Source organism: Diabrotica undecimpunctata, chromosome 9 (assembly GCF_040954645.1).
Source record: "Diabrotica undecimpunctata isolate CICGRU chromosome 9, icDiaUnde3, whole genome shotgun sequence".
Taxonomy (NCBI): Eukaryota; Metazoa; Arthropoda; class Insecta; order Coleoptera; family Chrysomelidae; genus Diabrotica; species Diabrotica undecimpunctata.
This window is the reverse complement of record NC_092811.1, coordinates 121,652,429-121,672,478: the sequence shown is the minus strand read 5'-3', so window position 1 is coordinate 121,672,478 and position 20,050 is coordinate 121,652,429. Positions and strand designations below refer to the sequence as shown.

General features: G+C 33.6%; 1 protein-coding gene across 7 annotated transcripts in view; it reads right to left on the bottom strand.

Annotated features, from left to right (window-relative positions):
* Positions 1-20,050, bottom strand: part of AGO1 (protein argonaute-1) — a 118,156-nt gene that overhangs the window by 63,887 nt on the left and 34,219 nt on the right. For 4 of the 7 annotated variants that reach the window (XM_072545137.1, XM_072545139.1, XM_072545136.1 and 1 more), the window contains exon 2: positions 18,831-19,001. In XM_072545137.1, the coding sequence (XP_072401238.1) occupies positions 18,831-18,990 (160 nt within the window). In that variant the 5' untranslated portion in view covers positions 18,991-19,001. Of the gene's footprint in view, positions 1-2,041; positions 2,125-4,638; positions 4,778-18,826; positions 19,002-20,050 lie in introns of those variants that run through there. The other 3 variants (XM_072545142.1, XM_072545140.1, XM_072545141.1) reach the window with 3 other exon arrangements.

The window sequence follows — 20,050 nt, the reverse complement described above, 5'->3', positions numbered from 1 at the left end:
AAATTAACAATACTTACTTTTTGATAACTACCCCAATAGAGCGTGTCTCCTCGAGATCCAGAGTTTAGTCCGCCAGTGTTGCCGGTAAAAATTTTTACAGTCGGGTAATTCCAACACAACTTCGTTAGACTGTGAAAATCTACATGAATACTTCGCTAATGTGAGTAAAAATATAACATCAACTATTTTGGCACAACAAGATCCTATTTGCTATCTCCCCAATTCAAAAAAAGGTCTCGAATTCATTCTTTATAAGACCAGTCGATAGATCTGAACTGATCCGAACAATCAGTAGTATCAACAGCAAATCTGCCTGTAGTGCTGATGGACTATTAATAAAAATTATCTTAAATCTCCCAAAAAATGTGTTGGAAGTCCTGGTCTCACTAATAACTGATTCCTTTGAAAAAGGGATATTTCCAGAGTGCCTAAAGACAGCCAATATTATTCCTCTTCATAAGGGTGGTAAAAATCTAATGTCTGCAACTATAGACCTACTGTCTTACTACCGGTCTTATCCAAAATTATTGAGAGACTTATAAAAGCCCGACTTATGTCCTTTCTTGTGGAAAACAACATTTTACCACAAAGTCAGTTCGGCTTTTTATCTAATAAATGTACCAGCGAAGATATGTTTTCTGTACTAAATAAGGTCTATCAAGCACTAAACAATAATCTTTACACTGCCACTGTTTTTTGTAACAATGCCAAAGCTTTTTGACTGTGTAAATGATGACAGTTTGATAAAAACACTAAATTTCTACAGAATTCGAGGCATTTCTTTGAATTGGTTCCAATCTTACTTGAGGAATAATAACAGGAATAGTAGTTAGAACAAATGATACTGAGTCTAGTCACAAAAGCATTGTATGTGGAGTACCACAAGGTTCAGTATCGGGGCCTCTTCCTTATCTGTATAAATGACTAACTTAAAAATCGATGCAAAATTTTTTATTTTTGATGATGATACCAGTATTACCTGGAGGAACTCTAATATTGCAACTCTTCATGCAATTATAACTTCTGATCTACATAAAATAAAAAACCTCGCCCGACTCTAATTTACTCTCTTTTAACATGAATAAGACAGTAGCATTATTATTCATAAACACCTATATGCTTTTCCAGCAAGAACTAATCATGACCACTCCATCAGAAATTCAACCTTTGATGTGTATTTACTGATCCCATCCACTGAGTTAGTAAAGAAATCTATATTATATTCAGCAAAAAAATTATATAACCATCTCCCTTTGCAACTTAAATCTGCTTTAGTTAAATTTTGCAATGGATTGTATATTTTATTATCTTTTATTTTGTGATATTACCGATTTTTAGTAAATTTTAATTGTTATTTTTTTTACTTTTTGTAAGCTTGGCCCATAAAATTGTACAATTTTCAGTGACAATAAAGCATATTTTGATTTCTATCTATAGACCACTCCATATTAAAATTACCACGACACTGACCGTACCTGTTCCTAGTCGCACCGGAAAGTTTGGTGGGGTAGGTACATGCTATACATCACCTTCCAAATTCCTTTGAACCATTTTGATTTACCGATCAACAACCGGACAAAACACGCTCACCCTAAATAGACACTGTTGCCCTATCCCAGGGATCGTAAACCACAAATATTGAGGGTAAATCCCTCCTTTTTATATTTTGTCTTTTTTCTGTTACGTATTTTCTATTTCTCTTCACCGATGAAGAAAGCTGCTTCACGTACTATCCGCCACCTACGGACGCGCTCTCTGAGGGTTACAGGTTACCTCTATAGATATGAAAATAAATTTTAGACCAACCTTTCATACTTAATCGAAAACAGTCTATAGCTATATAGAAAAGAGCTATAATGTTTGTGGAGTTAATATTCACTTGTAATATCATGTTAAATAAAAAATGTTATCATCTATTAGCTGGCAATCCATTGCATTAAATATAAAAACTACAAACCACACAAGACTTCCGAATAATCCAATAAAAACTACAAAACCAAAGTCTACAAAAAAGAACTCAAAAAACAAAAACTTAATTTACCTGCCAATGACTCCGCGAATGTGGTTTGTGAGGTAGGGCTTGTCTGTCTAGGAGGACTGGTCTGCCAAGCTTCTGAGGAAAAACTTTTTTATTGGTTTTTCTGTTTTAAAACCACAAACTAACATATAGGTTTACGTCAAATGAAATGTAACATACATGCAAACTGAGAAAAAGTTACATTTATGCAATATGACCACGTAAAAGTCAATGTTTGGAGATTAAAAACTTAAAAACATCGATTTGAACATACAGAATCATATACATTTAAAAAAAAGTTAATAGAGATATTTAAATGGCTACTGGGGTATTCTTTTACAAGGGTTAGTTGCTTTTCTTTATTTTATTCATGAGATAAAATAATTATAAGAAACAAATTTGCTTTTAGATCAGAAGTCACATTCAAAATAAGTTTTTTCTAAACAAACTACTACATAACATAGTTGAAACATTATTATTTATATGTATAATTTATTTAAACGTGTATTTAAAAGTATTTAGAAAAAAGTAAACAATGAGGTTACAATTTTGTCCAGGCTTGGAAAATATGCTGGATTCTACAGGGTAATTAATACCTATGTAGTAAAGCAAACATACATTTTTTTAAATAGGACACTGTATATTTTCTCATATTTGGATTACTCTCATAAACCCTGTAGTTACAATATGAAGTTTCAGGGTATTTAATTAGTTATGGCCATTTTTATTTCAATATCGCTATGAAATAAACACCCTGTGTATAAAGAAGGAATACATAAATAATTATTCATTTTACAAGATAAACAATATGGTTGACTGTTTCATATTCTCTATTACAGAGTTTGTAGCTCAAGTCTCCATGAAACAGTCCCTTTGTATTCAGGTGTCCTACATCCAGTAAGGAGTCTAAGCTGATTCCTGCTGGTTCTCTGCATTACCTCGGCCCTATTGGCACATGTTCATCCAATATACATGTTTCCATATGTTTGACTGGGTATATTCTTCCAGTGTGAGTTATGTTGTCTTCGGCTCCACACTGTTTTCTGGTCAAACATAATGCTTTTTGAACTCCCAGGCCGGCTGTTGGCCAACATATTTTGTAGCTAATGGCAAGTGTATCAGACAGTTGTTTTTTGTTTGTATAGTGGGGGTTTGTTTTGATATTGCTGCACAGTTTAATTTTACTTCAGAACTAAATTAGCAGGCTGTGGCGAGTACTAAATACAGAAGCCGAAATTGAGTAAAAATGACAGCGAACCTAGTACAAAATGAAGGCGTAGAAAAAAGGTAGAATGCTTTAAAAAATATACCAAGATACACTAAGAGATCGCATTCATGGAAAATGATACGAAGAAAGAATGGATAATAAAAGAAACCATGCTTTGCCCTTGCGAGGCGGAAGCAAACACAAGCTGAGTAAAAGAAGTGCAATAAAATCATTAGGAAAAAGGGCAAAAGAAAAATGGATGTCAATAAAATGTCATGAAATTGAACAAAGTTTTCAAATTGTCATCCTGTATATGCTTAATATTAAAATAGTAATTAAATACGGGGGTATATAAAAAATTCCCCAGTGTACTAGTGATACATTTGATACAGTACATTTGATAGTTCCTTCGGGAGCATTCTGATCTTCATAAACAGACAAAAAGAAGGATTTATTACATAATAGGAAAATGCAACAGGAACTAGAGTTAAATCAATAGGTCCTGCAATAGACTACGCGCCGGAGGTCAATGAACTTATATGCACTTGGATCCTAAGATGCTTGTTGGTCATGGATTTTTACTTCCTCGGAAGTGCAAAAACTCGATCATTCAGGTGCTGAAGGAGAGTCATAAAACAAAATACTGGAAATTTATCGATGACTCACTACTAATCACAATTTAAATGCCGAGAAATTTAAACATCGTTTAAAGTGGAAAATCGATAAAGTGCAGGTAGATTTTTAGAAAGGTTGTTCAATATAAATATTTATAATAAGTAAATTACTGATATTTTTTCTATTAATAAATTAATAAACAACATCAAACGTTTCGAATAAATAGAAGTTAAAAAATCATTCTAACCTCGATTAAGCAATATTTATTGTTATTTAAGCTTGTACGCAATAACGCACTTGAGAAAAGGGAAACATAACATAAATCAACTGATTTACTCATAACAAAAATCATATAGAACAATGTGTTTATGTGTTTTTAACTAAATTTCCAAAAATAAATACTCTATCAAACTTATTTCCGTTATATATTATTATACTAGAACAAATTTACGAGCAGTAGTAAGAAAACTACGTCGGATATTTTACCTAACAGCTAACTTCTAATCGAATTAGAAAAATTCAATGACCTTATTTTCAAACACGATATTAAAGAGCTCGTAGGTTAAGTTGCACTTTAAATTGACGGTATTTCCTATCGTTTCCTTGTTATTTTCGTTACGAAACCGTGTACTTAAAGCATTTTCTAAGGTTATTAACGAAAACTTCGAGGAAATGACAGCAAAAACACGGAAAAACAACCAAACAAAGAATTTAATCCCAGTAGACCTCGTTTATGAAAACAAAACACTAACGCTTTTAAATAAAAGACGATCGAGTAAGAATTTGAACATTTACTTACGGCCTCCAGATCCGGAATACATTTTTTATTCTATATTTTATTAATAAATTAAACGCACAAGCACACTAAACACACCACTAATATTATTTGAAGAGATTGTCTATCTAGTTACAAAAGACGACAGCCATTTGCAATCGTGACGTCAACGACAGAATAGCTGCGAATGCTCGGAATAACTCGGTGTTGCCGCACTTCGGACGGACTCTTCATAAAACGACTCCTTGATACGAGGTGAATATCACAAATATATACAGTATGGCGAAAATAATAAATTCATTTACTGTCAAACATTGTAAGTATTACAATAGCTACAGTTAAATATTTAACTAAAATACCTTTAAAATGATGTACTGCACAATGCACATTTCTATTTAAAATTGATTATTAATTGTTGTGTATTATAGATTATTAGTTAGGAAATAAAAGGCGGTTCAGATATTATTCTGGGACAATGACGTATACTATATTGACTCAGTCACTGGTGTATAAAGTGTCACAAATAGTGTTGTATCAATCGCGATCGATTCGTTCGTTTTGATTTAATCACTTCAAAGTATTGAACGACTGAATCCCGCTAGTTCATAACGATCCGATCGTGCGGTGACAAAAATCGATAGATCGACCGCCGACGGCGCCGATCGAACCAAAACAAAATCCCACAGCCAATACTTTCGGTCCTCGGTCGTTCTTCACTTGCAATGAAGACCGATCGACTGAATGCGTTAGTTTGAATGATTGAAAAATTAAAATACTTAATATTGAATTAAGAATTGTGTGCAAGGCAGAGACTTAGCTCCAGACCGGGAGTATTGGAATTGGAAAATATTCTATCGGGCCGCAGCGATTACTTTCGGTTGTGTTGTTAATAGTTAGTAGGTAGTTAAAAGCATAAAATATCTATTTACACGCCTTTTAAACAAAGCTAAAGACCAAACGTTTGTTTAAATGATAATAAATATTTATATTTGGATGCAGCACATATTTCCATATAAATTTATTTTTGGGTTACACTAAAGAACATAAAAAAATCGGTTGCCTGTAAAGTCGGTTTTACGGGCGAAGAGTTTACGTGACAACGTCTTTTTCTCGGTAGAATATTTATTGATATGAATATTATTAAATTGCACAATAGGAACAAGGAATTGAATGAAAATAAGAATTGCACAAATTTTAACTATAGAAATATATTTTGTTTACTAAAACATTGTACATGTAAACTTAAACTTAACTAATTTCTATTTGAGTGATTTTGTTGAGGATAGGACGATGATAGGAGAAATATGAAATGAAAGGAAGTGTTTCTGCTGTAATGTGTCTTGAACGCCAAGAACGCTCGAGAAAGACAGAGACACAAGCACGGAAGCACGCACCGATTCAACGCGCCTAATTCTCTAGTGCTTCGCGCGCAGCGGACCGATCATGTTTGAGTGGGAGAGAGACGCAAGGCATTCGCCGGTCCTGCGGGCCTCTCTCTCTCGTTCGGTGACTCACTGTAACAGACGTGAGCGGGCGTTACACTTTTTCATGAATGACTCCGAGCCACAACCTAATTTAAGACGTTGTCACGTCAAAACAAAAACATAATAAATTCTAGATTCTCGAATAATTTCTTTAACACGTTCAGCTCCGTATGTTTTTTTAAGGGAAAACGGTTTGCCACTGAGATGTATTCGTATAAACTAATTAATTTTTAAGGTACACTTTAAAAAGTCATTTATAATAAATATGGGTACAAAAAAATTAATTTGGCCACAAAAAAAACTCACCGCGTGAGTCGCGTTGGTGACCACAGGGCAGAAAATGTGTCGGTTGAACTTAAAAAAATAATAATAATCTAATTGAGAAAAAATATAATTATGAACCTGGATAACTAACATAAGTAATTATTAAATGGCAACAACATCAAGAAAACAAACTAATTACCTAATTTTCAATTTCTTCATGAAAACGTCTAAAACAATTTTCTAAGCACAATCCCGGATGTTCAGGGCACTCCGCACAATAAAACAATGAGTCCTTTCTTTTTTTTAGTTTGCCAGCAATATTTACACCGTCGTCGTTTTGTAATACCATTAGCTGATTTAGGTCAATGGGATGGCAAATGAAACGTTAAATTTTTCTTGACTTGGTTTGACACCATATTTGTGTCGTTTGCCCTTGAGAAATTGACGAAAACTAAGTCTTCCTTTCCATAAAATCATAGATTCGTCCAGGGCTAATTTTCTTTCTGGATAATAAAGATTCTCCATTTTATTATTAAAAAAATCTAACAATGGAGATATGTTGACAAGTCTGAACTGGTTATTGTCATTATTATTGTTAAAATTTAAGGCACGCAAAATTTTTATCTGGCATATTTTTTATCTGGTTGAAACACGGATTAATGAACGAATTTTATATAAAAAAAGTTTAGTAAGAAATAACTAAATAACCAGTAATGGCTCGAATAATTTTAATTTGACTCGGAAAAGAATATTTCTCGAACGTCCCCTCGTACTTTAAAAAATGAACTTTAAATTTCTCTAGAACAACCTCCGTTTCTGAGACGCGACAACGGTGTACTTCAAAACCAGGCGATCGATTCCAAAACACACGGCAGGCTAGGAAGCACAAAGGCGAGCAAAATGAGTACACCATGGGCGGAGTATTATTTTTTTTTTTTTATAAAAATGCTGATTGACATTTAAATAACAATTTCCTGGGATTTTGTCGAGATTTCAGCTGATTAGATATATATTAAGTAATAGGGCGATAAATCGTAAAAGCTAAAGTTAAACCTGTTTGATATAAATACACTTAAAATAAATCAGGTGTTACTAATAATCTTTTATACGAATAGTAAGTAAAAAACAATACAAATCTTTATCTATTATTCCAGAATTGAGAGAGTACATCATTCTCTGCTATCAGAATATTATCTTTATTTTTTTGGTATTTTTTTTTTGTTTTTACTTCTTTCCCATTTATACCTCTTACATTCCAGGTTGTCATTTTTAATATTATCTTATCTTTATGTTTCTTAAAATTATCTTTTAAATTTTGTTTCTCTTTGTCTGTCATTCTTTATATCCAATTACGTTCTTATTTTTTGCTTCGTTCGTTTCTTCGTTTATCCACGATTGAATTGCACACAGGACAGTGGGACGCGGGACCATCCCGAACTTTTCCATCTGTCCCGTAACGCAGCTATTTTCGCTGTCCCGTCCCTCGACCGGTCCCGTGTCCCGCTGCTCTTAACTTAAATTATATTTTCTAAATAAGTAAATATATTTTTATAACAAGGTATAAAGACAAATTTAATATTTAAATCGATTATTTCTTAACCCATTTAGTCCTGAAACTTTTTTTTGTTTAAACCTGAATGTATACATTGAGTAGTGATTAAAAAGGCTTCAAAAGTCAGGGAAAAATAAACAAAAAAATATCCGACCTCCAGATTGGTCACAATTTGGTGTTCTTTTAAAAGGACATAAGTCCTTTTAAATATAAGTTACTTTAAATGAAACATTTTTTTTTCCAAAAATATTTATTTATTAGCAAGTACAATTTATATTCATTGAGTGTGATAATTATAAAAGCATTCTTTAGGATAAAGGACAACATTACACTTATGACAAATAAAATTTGCCTTTTTATGGCAGTGTACGCATGTTCGTTGCTGTTCTTGATAGGTTACTAAATGATCCAACCTATCATAACGAGTGTTCCCGTTGATTGCTTGGCGCTTTTGAAGGTCCCCATTCGGTGGTTCAACTGCAATAGCCCTTCGGAATTTTCCGCCATCCTGTTTTTGCAAGTGGTATGCATTCTGAACTGCCATATCGACACAATGGGATATCAAAGGAAAATACCACTCGTACAGTTGTTCGATACTTTTTCCTCGTACAGATGTTCGATACTGAGCAATACTCTGGTCGCTTCTGTCAACTCCACCCATGTTTTCGTTGTACAGCTGTATGGGCTTAGGTTGATTTATGTATATATGCTTCTTCTCGGATTGTGAAAATCGTTTTACTTTATTTAGAAGGAAAACTGAAGACACGTTCGATGCAAAAGTAACGACACTATTATCATTCCAATTACATATTATACTATCAGCATCTACCATGTAATAATCAAAAGCACCTCTCTCCAGTTTTTTCATCTCTTTTATTATTTTTAGGGGACATTCTGGAATTCTAGTTACTCTTATGGTACCTGTACCTTTTATGTTTCTGAACTTCAATTCTTTTAGGAGAGACAAAGATGTGAAGTAGTTTTCAAAAAACAAATGAAATGGCGCAAATGGCATCTTCTGTAAAACATCGGCGTATTTGAGAACAACACTTGACCCTAAACCTAAATGACTATATTTTGGTAGTAGAGTTGAAGATGCTCCCTGATATGGATAAAAATAAATGATATATCCAAGTCTTGTTGCTCCAACCCAAAACTTGTAGCCTCAGCGAATGGGCTTTCCACGGATGAATTGTTTGCAACTATGGCGTCCAAAATAGGACACCATAGCTTTATCTATACTGTGGTTTTCTTCTATTGGAGCATATTCGAAGAATTTTTTGTTCAGAGATTCGGAGATTGGCCTCATTTTAGAGAACTTATCTTGCTTATCCAGTTGGGTGTTATCATTGCAGTGAATGTTTGTCATAATATATTGAAATCGATCTCTGGATATAGCTGAACAAACTACTTTATTATTTGTATCATCAGAATTTTGCCAATACATTTTTCTTCTAGAAAAAGAGCAATAACCACTAAGCACTAATATACCAATGAAGCAGAACATTTCATCCGTAGATATATCACCTACAGAATTTTTTTGTTGGGCATATGTATTACTATATTCCGTAATTTGCTTAACTATATCAGTCATAAACAATTTAAATATCGTTGCTGGTGAACGCTGATTGTTTACGAATTGAATTGGAATCCATGTAGAGAAATTCGATTGTAAATCTCGTTTTGAGTACTTGAATTTTTTAAATTTCTTAGGTTTGTGTTCAACAAAGTCTAATGACTTATCATCATCTGAATCAAATTGATTTGTTAGATTAACGTGACACTCTGCCCTAAGTTGACATCCAGGTAAATTCTCAATATCAACATTATCTTCTTCATCCGAATCCTCATCGGTAACGTCATCGTTAGCATTTTCAGGAGGCAAAATTGCAATGCTATCTGGAACGTCAATATCTTCTTTTTCTATTTCTTCAAGTAGCTCCGCTAGCGTAAGGGGCTTTTTCCAGTACAAACGACTGAGAAAAATAAAAAAAAACATTTATTAGTAATACAGAACACTATAGACGCTGATTGTTCTACTGGCCTTTTAAAAGAACGTGATACTTTGAGCACGTGTTATGATATTATTACCGACAAAAATTCTTTTGTATATGCGTTAAATAATTATTTCATCTCTAAACTTTATATTTTATCACGATCCGACATCACTAATTATAAACAAAACAGAAATATTGTTCTGAAGCTATTTTCTTGTGGCATTTTAAATTAATTACTATTTAAATGGGAATAAGCCACAATTAAAGGTTAAAATACGTTTATTGACGTTTCAATTTCCACTTGGGAAATCGTTCTCAAAATACAAACATTAGTAGTTTTTATTTATATTTTTTAATACTAATGTTTGTATTTTGAGAACGATTTCCGAAGTGGAAATTGAAACGTCAATAAACGTATTTTAACCTTTAATTGTGGCTTATTCCCATTTAAATAGTAATTAAAACAGAAATAGCTTACCTAACTTTATCCATTTCAACTAGCTAAAATCACTCCTACACAAAAACTTCCTGACACACTGGAAATTATTTATTATTCATATTAAGATTCGATGGGTAATATGATAATTTAGGATTGTAAAACTAATACGGCATCTACATTTGAAAAGTTTAAATTTGTAATGTACTAGTAGAAACCTTCTGGCCTTTATAAAGGACGGTAGGTTCAAATGGGTTAAAGGGACTAAGCGATATTTTCAAGTTTTGAGAAAAACCGAAAAATGTTGTTTATTTTTTAACTTTTTTATTTTTGTCTTCGTCTATAAGTTTAATCAGCTCGATAAGAACTTCATCTGGCCCAGAAGCTCTGCCAGATTTTGAGTTGTTTATAGCATGTTGGACTTCATATTTTAATATTATTGAAGCTTCCTCGTTATTAATTTGTGTTGGTTCCGTTCTTGTCCATGAAAAGATCTTCAATATATTTAGTCCATACTTGTTTTATTTCAATTGGGTTATTAATAGGTTTATTGTTTTTGTCAATTAATCGGTTAGGTGTATTTGTTCGTGATTTTCCAGATAATTCTTTCACTTTTTTATGTAAATTATAATGATCATGCTTTTTCAGCAATTCTTCCACTTCGATACATGTTTCCATCATCCACTTTTTCTTAGCCTCTTTTATTTTGTTCCTTATTAATTTATGTTTTTCTCTGTACTTATTTGGGTTTTTGTTTCTATATTTTCTTCTTTGTTCCATGATTTCCAGTATTTCTTGAGTCATCCAAGGTTTTCGGCTTTCTGTTTTCTTTTGTAGTTTCTTTCTGTACTTTTATAACAGAATCTTTAATTTTGCTCCACATAATGTTCACATTCTCCGTGTTTTTCATTTCTGATGTTAATTTCTTCATTTCTTGATGGATACGAGTTGAAACCTCAGCACGGATTTCATTTAACTGAGTAACTGAGTATTCGCCTTAGAACTTTTGGATTTTACTATCTTTTTTACATTCAGTTTCATATTTGAGACAAGGAGGTTATGGTCTGAGGGGACATCTGCTCCAGGTAAAATCTTACCGCTTACAATGGAATTTCAAAATCTTAGATTGGTTAGAATAAAGTCGATCTGATTTCTAATGAAATTTTGTTCATTATCCTGTGGTGACCTCCAGGTATACAGTCTACGGGGTGGTAGTCGAAACCATGTGTTTATAATCGCCAGGTTTTCTTCTTGACAACATTGAGCCAATCTGTCGCCTCTAGCATTCCTTATTCCTAAACCATAATCACCTATTATATTGTCGACCCGGCCTTTTCCTATCTTTGCATTTAAATCACCTATTATTATAGTAATTTCCTCCTTTCTTGTGTATTGTAGAAGTTGTTTCATTTGTTCATAAAAATGTTCTATTTCAACTTCTGATTTATCTGCAGTTGAAGCATACGCTTGTACTACATTAATGTTCACTGGCTTACCCTGTATTTGTAATCATAGCATTCTATCCGAAAAGGGAACAAAATTTACAACGGCTGCTTGGATGCTCCTGGAGATAACAATTCCAAACCCATATAGATGATCTCGGGTGTCATTTCCGGAGTTCCGTCTTTCCCTGTTCGAACAAACTCCTCACATTCCATGTCCCGGAATTTAAAAAGGATTTGTTCTCGATATAGTTAGTTGCCACATTCGAGTGGCTCCTCCTCGCGAAGATTCTTACCACCCGTCGACCATTAAAGGTCCGCGGACTAGGGTCCATGTGATTGACCGTACTTTGCATGGTTATTGTTCTAGGGAAATCTGACGATCTTTAATGTAGTGGTTTCCCGTTGCCTTCCAGATCCTTATGCCGTTGACCACTAATAGATTCATCCGCCTTTGGAGCCAATTTCTCAACCCCAGGACAAAAAAGTGCTCTACCACTTACTAACTCATCCGCCCGAAGCCGTTGGTCAGTTAGTGGGGGATTGCTTATACCGGCAATCACTCGGTGAAATTAAGCCTACAGGATTTTTTTTAAAGCCTACAGGATTTTATTGTAATAGTGGTAAATGCAAAATTTAGGTATAATCGTTTTCATCGTTCTTGGCGTGTGCGTGTAAAAACACTTGCAATAAGTGTCAAACGAAATAATAGTTATAAAAGAAAATTATAAATTATTTTTCATTAAATTTCTAATAACGGAATATACGTATAAATTGCGAAGAAGTATTTTTCTAGCTTGCAGTACAATAGGACAGGATATAACGAAAAGTACATTTTAAAAGGATTTTGAAATATACCCAAAAAAGTGTTAATTATTTAACCCACTTTAATTAAAAAATGATACAGATTTTTTAAGTTTTAAGCACTGTAGCGAATTCTGAACTGTTACAACGTACTGACCTTGATTAATTAGCTAATCAGTCAGCGTCTTCACTGGAACTGTCTTCATCATTGGAATCTTCCGCCAAATCGATGATAATCCTACTTTCATTTTCATCATATGTGACCATTTTTGCCCAGTCGCCCTGAATTAATTTTTCAGTATGGTTAACACAACTCGCCCACACTGCAGGTGTTGCCTCAGCTAATGCATCGCCCCAAACTTTTTTCACTGTTTCATCTCCACGTCCATGTTCTCCAATATGACGATCATAGTATTGTTTAGAAATGCCCCAGACCAACTCAATCGGATTATATTGACAGTGATATGGAGGCAATCTCAAAACCTGATGCCCATGTTCTTGGAGTAGCTCGTCTATAACGTACCTGGTAATTTGTGGTTTATTCTGGCGACAAAGACTCAATAGCTCTGTCTTGCCCGAATCGTCGTCAAAAATTATTTTTTTCGCTCGTAACCATTCTTGTAAGTCCGATTTTTTCCAACTGGTATTCGGTAACTTTTCTATTAAAGAGCTATGGTATGAGGCATTATCCATAATAATTAGAGATGGTCCCTCCAACATTGGTATCAGCTTTTCGGAGACCCACTTTTTAAAAGACTCTTTATCCATAGAATCATGATAGTCTGCACTCTTCGATTTAGTAGAAAACAGTAATCCAGCATCTTTAACAAATCCTTGCCTACTTCAGGCATGTAAAACAACAAAGCGTTTACCTGTATTTTCGTGTCCTTTTCTGATGCTTTTCACACAGTTATCTTGCCAAGTACGTTTATATGCCCCTTTTAGGAATATCCATGTTTCATCTAAAAAAACGAACTGAAGTGGGCTTGGACTTAAAAAATTTCTCATGTAATGACTAAAAAATATAGTCGTTTGGAGACAATACATGGTTTCTCACACAGCACTCGTCTACTATTTTCTAGTTTGTATGAAAACCCACAATTTTTCATAAGACGCCACAAACTTGTATCAGAACCGTCATAGATATGCTTGTTTCTTAATTGGGTATTTAGAACTTTAATTGTGACGTGCTCTCCTTTTGCTTTCATGCCATATAGTACATTTCTAATCTCTCCTTTTATAGTATCGCTGACATCATTAGTCTTTTTTTTTGTACATTGCGTGACTCTCCTGGAGTAGTAAGAGCTGCCCCTGTCTTGTATTCACTCTTTATTCTTGTCACTGTGCGAAGACTGATTTTCAAGCGTCCGCTACTCGTTCATGTACCGATGATAACGAAAGCAAAGGTCCGTTGTTTTCTTTTTCTTTTTTAAAATACTCCAATAAATGAACTACACATTGTCGCATTTCTCCTGTTATCGTTTTTCCCGGCATTTTTTTATTAAATAGAACAATTAGTTATTCACAACAAAAAATAATAAGTAAAACTGTTCGGAACAAATTCCAACAATGACTGACTAAAATCGACTAAAACAACATAAAATATCAATGGTAACTGCTACAATGATAAACCTATAAGCCAGCTCATTCAAGAACAATGCCACAAGTCATTATTGCAATGGGTATCGAAAGAGAGAGAGTTAATTTATAATAAACTGGAATTTTTAAGGTGTCGAGAGTATTATTTTATGTAATGGAATTCCACACAGTAAGAGCTCAAACTATTAATTAATTAAAAACTGTTTACTTATAAAAACTATTTCATCAGCTACTTCAAACCTGCACAGATCAGGGTAAATGTTAAAAAAAAACACGTCACTGCCAGCTATCTGTATTCGTAAAGAGGCCGAACTTATCACCGACACCGTATCGGCCAAACGCATCGGTGTTATTGCTACAATACTGGGAGACGTGAGTGGTCTCTTCATTCCCTTCTCATCGCACTTTACCATGACGAACGTGACTCGCACAATTGAATTACGCATTTGTGTATCAGAGAGAGACGAATATTAAAAATTCCGTAGTAGCTTATTTCAGGCACACGCCAAGAACGATGAAAACGAGTATATTCTTGCTAACATTTTCTTGATTTTGGCAAAACTAGGTATGTAAACAATTTTGTTGCTTTCAACATGATAAAACACAACACAATAGACGTGTTTTGTTAAATATTTAAACCCTCTATTAAATATTAAAATTTCGTTTCATGGCGAACTGTCGATGTTTTACAAATCCTAGCGCCTCCAGCAAAAATAATGTCAGTACCAACATTTTCAATGAAAATTTGAATAGTTAAATTAAATGAATCAAACCACATTATTTTCCCTAAAATTGGCTTGAGCAAAAAATTATCTGTCAAGTGTTCAGCATATTAGGGTAAAACGCCAGTTATTGGACACGAGACAGTTATTGGACATTACAGTGTTAACTTACGAGAATAAGATTTCTGCAAGTGCCAACAAGAGTATATTTCACTAGGTGGCACTACTCGTTTCTATATTACGTTCATTCTTATGTCTATGTTCTGCCTTTAACGGGTTCTGTGATTTTGGCGGTAAATATTTTTAGGTTATGTGAGTGAAGTGACATTTAAGCATTGTGTTAAGCATCTGCTCTGACTTTTTTTTTAAAACTACGTGGTATTTTTAAGGTAAGATTGTATTTTTATTTAAAAGGGTGTAGTAAAGGCACTTATAGTCCCTAAGGTAGATCTGGTATAGTAATAGGGATTTAAATTCGGATTTAATTACATCTGTCCAATAACTAAACTAGAAAACTTGCTTAATTCTATTATGGGACACCTGTCCAATCACTAGAGAACTACACTTACCACATATTTCTACAATTTTCAACGGATTTACGTATAATTAACTGGAGATAGCAGTAAAATTAATTTAGTAATCGATTTGACAGTTATTGGACAGCTGTCCAATAACTAAATTTGACCGTCCAATCACTAAAAATGGATTTTTTAGGATTGTAGTAAAATGCCTCAACTTAGAAAATATGATAAGATGAAACTTATAGAAGCTGTTAAGGATGTCCAAAATGGCACTGAATCATATAGAACAGCTGAAAAAAAATATGGAATTCCGAAGTCCACTATAGAATTTAAATTAAAACATCCGGAACATAAAGATACACTTGGACCGTCTCCTATTTTAACTTGCGAGGAGGAGAATACTCTGGTTAGGTAAATTCATTTAATTTATCTTAACCCATAGCATTATTTTATTTTACATTCAATATTCCAGATGGATACAAGAAACTGCTTCAAAAGGTTTCCCCAAAAAGGCTAACGATTTAAAAAGCAGCGTGCAAAAATTTTTAATCGAAAATCCGCGCCCCAATAACTTTAAAGATAATCGACCTGGAGATGGATGGTTAAAAGTAAGTCACCAAAAAAATGTATTTTAATCTGTATTCATCGTTTGATTTTTTTTTAGAGATTTTTGAAGCGACATCCAGGGGTTTCTAGAAGGACAAGTGAAGGTGTGACGGCAGCTAGCGCTGCCGAGAACATCAAACGAGACATCAAAAACTGGTTTAAAAATATTGAAACCTATGTTAAAGAAAAACATTTAGAAGAAGTTCTAACTGATCCATCAAGAATTTTTAATGGAGATGAGTCAGGATTTCAAATATGTCCATCTACTGGAAAAGTATTTGCTATGAAAGGTTTCAAAAATGTTTATAACGTTGAAAAAAGCTCTTCAAAAGAAAACGTCACTGTGATGTTTACGTTTTCAGCAGACGGTAAAATTTGCGTGCCTATGGTTATTTATCCTTATCAACGTATTCCTGAAAAGGTTGCTAAAGGTATTAATCCTAAATGGGGTGTGGGCAGAACCGATAATGGTTGGATGACGGCAGAGACATTCTATCAGTATATTGCGAATGTTTTTTACCCACACTTAATTGAAAATAATATTAGGCTTCCAGTTATTCTTTTTGTAGATGGGCACAAGAGTCACTTAAGTTACCAATTAAGTCTATTGTGTAATGAACTGCAGATTGAAGTGATTGCACTTTATCCTAACGCCACAAGGATTTTACAACCCTGTGACGTTTCTATTTTCCGTCCATTAAAAGAAGCTTGGCGGCAATCAGTGAGAGAATGGGAAGAACAGCATCCAGGAGGGGTAGTGAATAAGGTTGTATTTGCTTCTATATTGGAGCAAGCTATAAAAAAAAGCTGTAAAACTGAAACAGTAGTAAATGGTTTCAAGGCTTGCGGATTGTTTCCATTTAATGCAGATGCTATTGACTACACAAAATGTTTAGGCAAAGAAGTAGTAAAAAATTTAATCATTTCAGATCATCAAAAGAAACCCAAGATGGACTATAATACTTTTGTAAATATCTTAGGTCCTGAAAAAGTTCATAGCTTAGAGAATTTAAAAGAAAATCCAAAGAATAATCTACCTAGCGATGATAATTTGAATTTGTTGTTCAAAATTTGGAATTTTTTTGAACATGATCCAAAACATTCGGATAACCCAATGGTTCTAAAAAATAGAGACACAAATATTAATATTATTCAAAATGTGGTTATCACATCTCCCGTTAAAAATACTGAAATAAAAACATCAGAACAGAGTGGTATTGAAAATGTAAATATTTCTGAGAGTAGCAGTACCAATGATATCCATTTTCAACGATATAAAACTAATGTTTATGACTTACCCTCTACAAGTAAAATTATTGTTAAACACGAATTGTTGGGTAACTTTTTAACTTCTCCTACTGTACCGGAAAGAAAAAATAAACGTAACACGGAACGACTTCCTTTTGCTATTACATCTGCACGATATCAAGAAATGTTACGGAAAAAGGAGGAGATAAAAGAAGAGCAGGAAAAACAAAAACAAGAAAGGAAACGGAAAAGAGATAAAAATTAACCATAAACCAGTGTAGCAAGAAAAAGAATTAAAAAAAAGTCAAATGTTTTATTTGTTCAAATGATATTCAATTGAACAAATTAAAATGCGATGACTGTAATCTTTATTATCACGAATCTTGTATTCCTGTTAATCATAGACAGCATATACCTAACGATGGTGATCTATTTATATGTCACAACTGCTTCAATCTCCAGGATAGTGATAGTATAGTAGTCTCCCGTTTTATACCGCTGTCGCGGCTTTGGGAGTATAGCAGGGTAGTCTGCTATATCTAGGGCCTACGGTATACAAGGAAGGTAACATGGCCAGTGCTACGCTTCAACCGTCTATTATAGACAGGATAGTGATTCTGATGCTAATAACAGTAACCAAGATAGTGAGGATGAAGACATTGACGAACTTTTCACTCAATACAAAGAAGCACAAAAGCATTTATAAAATTTAATTGTGTCAACTGTATATAGGTACCCCATACCGCACAGAAATCTTAGGTTTTTCCTGTAATTTTCATTTGTTTCTAGTTTTTTATTGTGTTAAAGCAGTCGTCCAATAACTAATTTTGAGTGTCTTGTAACTAAATAAACTGTCCAATAACTATAATTTTTGTAACTATTTTTAATAAATATATATTGACAAAAAATATTTAACACCTTCTTTAAATCCTTTTATCCATATTGTAATAATCTGTTTAGACTACCTTTTGTATAAATTTCAATTCAATCTGCAGAGAACAATGTGAATTACGAATTTTTAAAGTTGAAATTTTCTTAAGTGTCCAATAACTGTATGGTTTACCCTACCCAAAAAAGTAATAACATACGCTGTAAAAGATAGAGTTGGAAAATGACGTTACAAAATAACAGCAATAAATTTATTAAAGTAATAAATATTGAGATTAACGTTTCTGAAGGATTGACGCAGACGTGGCTCTTGAAGGTGTAATTAAAAAAATTGTTTCCTTAAATTAAAAAATGTTTTTGGGTTCGTTTTTTACCTGGTTAAATATCATGTAGTTAGTTTAACAATTATTTTTAATACGTACCTTTTTTCCTTTGGTATTGATGCACAACTCAGTTTCCCTCACTAGACATAACATAGTGTTTAAAATTTGGGCGTTACAACCCAAAAATTGGATAATATAATGTGTTTAAACTACCAATGCGTTTCTAAATAAGTCAGAAAATCATCGTACTCTTTATATAACTTCTTCTAATATCCGGTGTGATTTTGAGTCAACTGAGTATAGAATAAACTGAAAAAAAAACTGACTTACTGTTTGAATTCTGCTGCATACTGGTATGTTGAGGAGCAGGTGGATGGGCTGCTATGTGAGTTGTCTGCGTACGATGACCGATAAGACTAAGAGCAGTCATATCTGGTAACAAGACTGGCGAGAGTCCAGTCTGCAACGTCAGCTCAGTCTCCGCTGACATGGTTTAGGTACCTATAACAAAAAAAAAACGAATGATTCTCCATGCTTATCAGGAGTAAATATCTTGGATCTTTTTACATACATTATTACCACTCGACAGAATATAATAAAGTATATTTTACGAATTTGCAACTGTTTTGGATTATCACAGCATATGAAGTACGAAAGTAAATTGCTCTAAGGTAAACGTACCGGTAATTGACATAGTACCGGTAGTTGACACATATGACTTTACATGCTAAAAATAAGAAAATCCTTTTGTATAAACCTTTTCAAAATAAATGAGTGATATATTATACCATCTATGATTCAGTGCAAAGTTATTAGTTTCAGGTTTTAAATTTCACAATATGGCAGCCAACGTTTTCAGACGTGTACATGCTGATCTTTGTTTTTACTGAATTTCTTGTTAAAAGTGATAAGGTAAGCTTTAAAAATATTTTTTTTTTTTTCTTTATTTAATTAGTACTTTCTACTGAACTAATAGATGTGTGCAGGCTAAAAATATCTAAATCATAGCGTATTTAATACTGTAGTTTAATTACTGGTGTGTAAACAACTGTTTATGGAAAAATACTTTTGAAATCTTTAAAATTACTCCCACTAGTAGTTGACACGTGTCAACTACTGCATCAAATGAGTGTCAATTATTGGTTCCTTTCTAGGTTTTATCATGCCGCCAATCAAGGGTCAAATGTTGTCTTACTCTGAAGAACAAATGGAGGCCGCTATAGCAGCTGTATTGGCCGGCTAGGTTGTTGCAAGGGCAGCAAAGAAGTTTAAAGTTCCTTGTGCCACTCTGGCATATAAGGTTAAAGGAATTACGCCACGATGTCGAAGAATGGGACCGGATCCAGTTTTAACACATGATGAAGAAAAAATTGTAGTCCATTGGATATTTTCGATGGCTAAAGCCGGATTTTCTGTTGGAAAAGATACTTTACTGGACAGTGTACAACATCTAATCATACAGTTAAAACGTAAAAATCCATTCACAAACAATAGGCCCGGAAGGAGATGGTATGAAAGCTTTCTAAAACGACATAAAGAAGTAGCGAAGC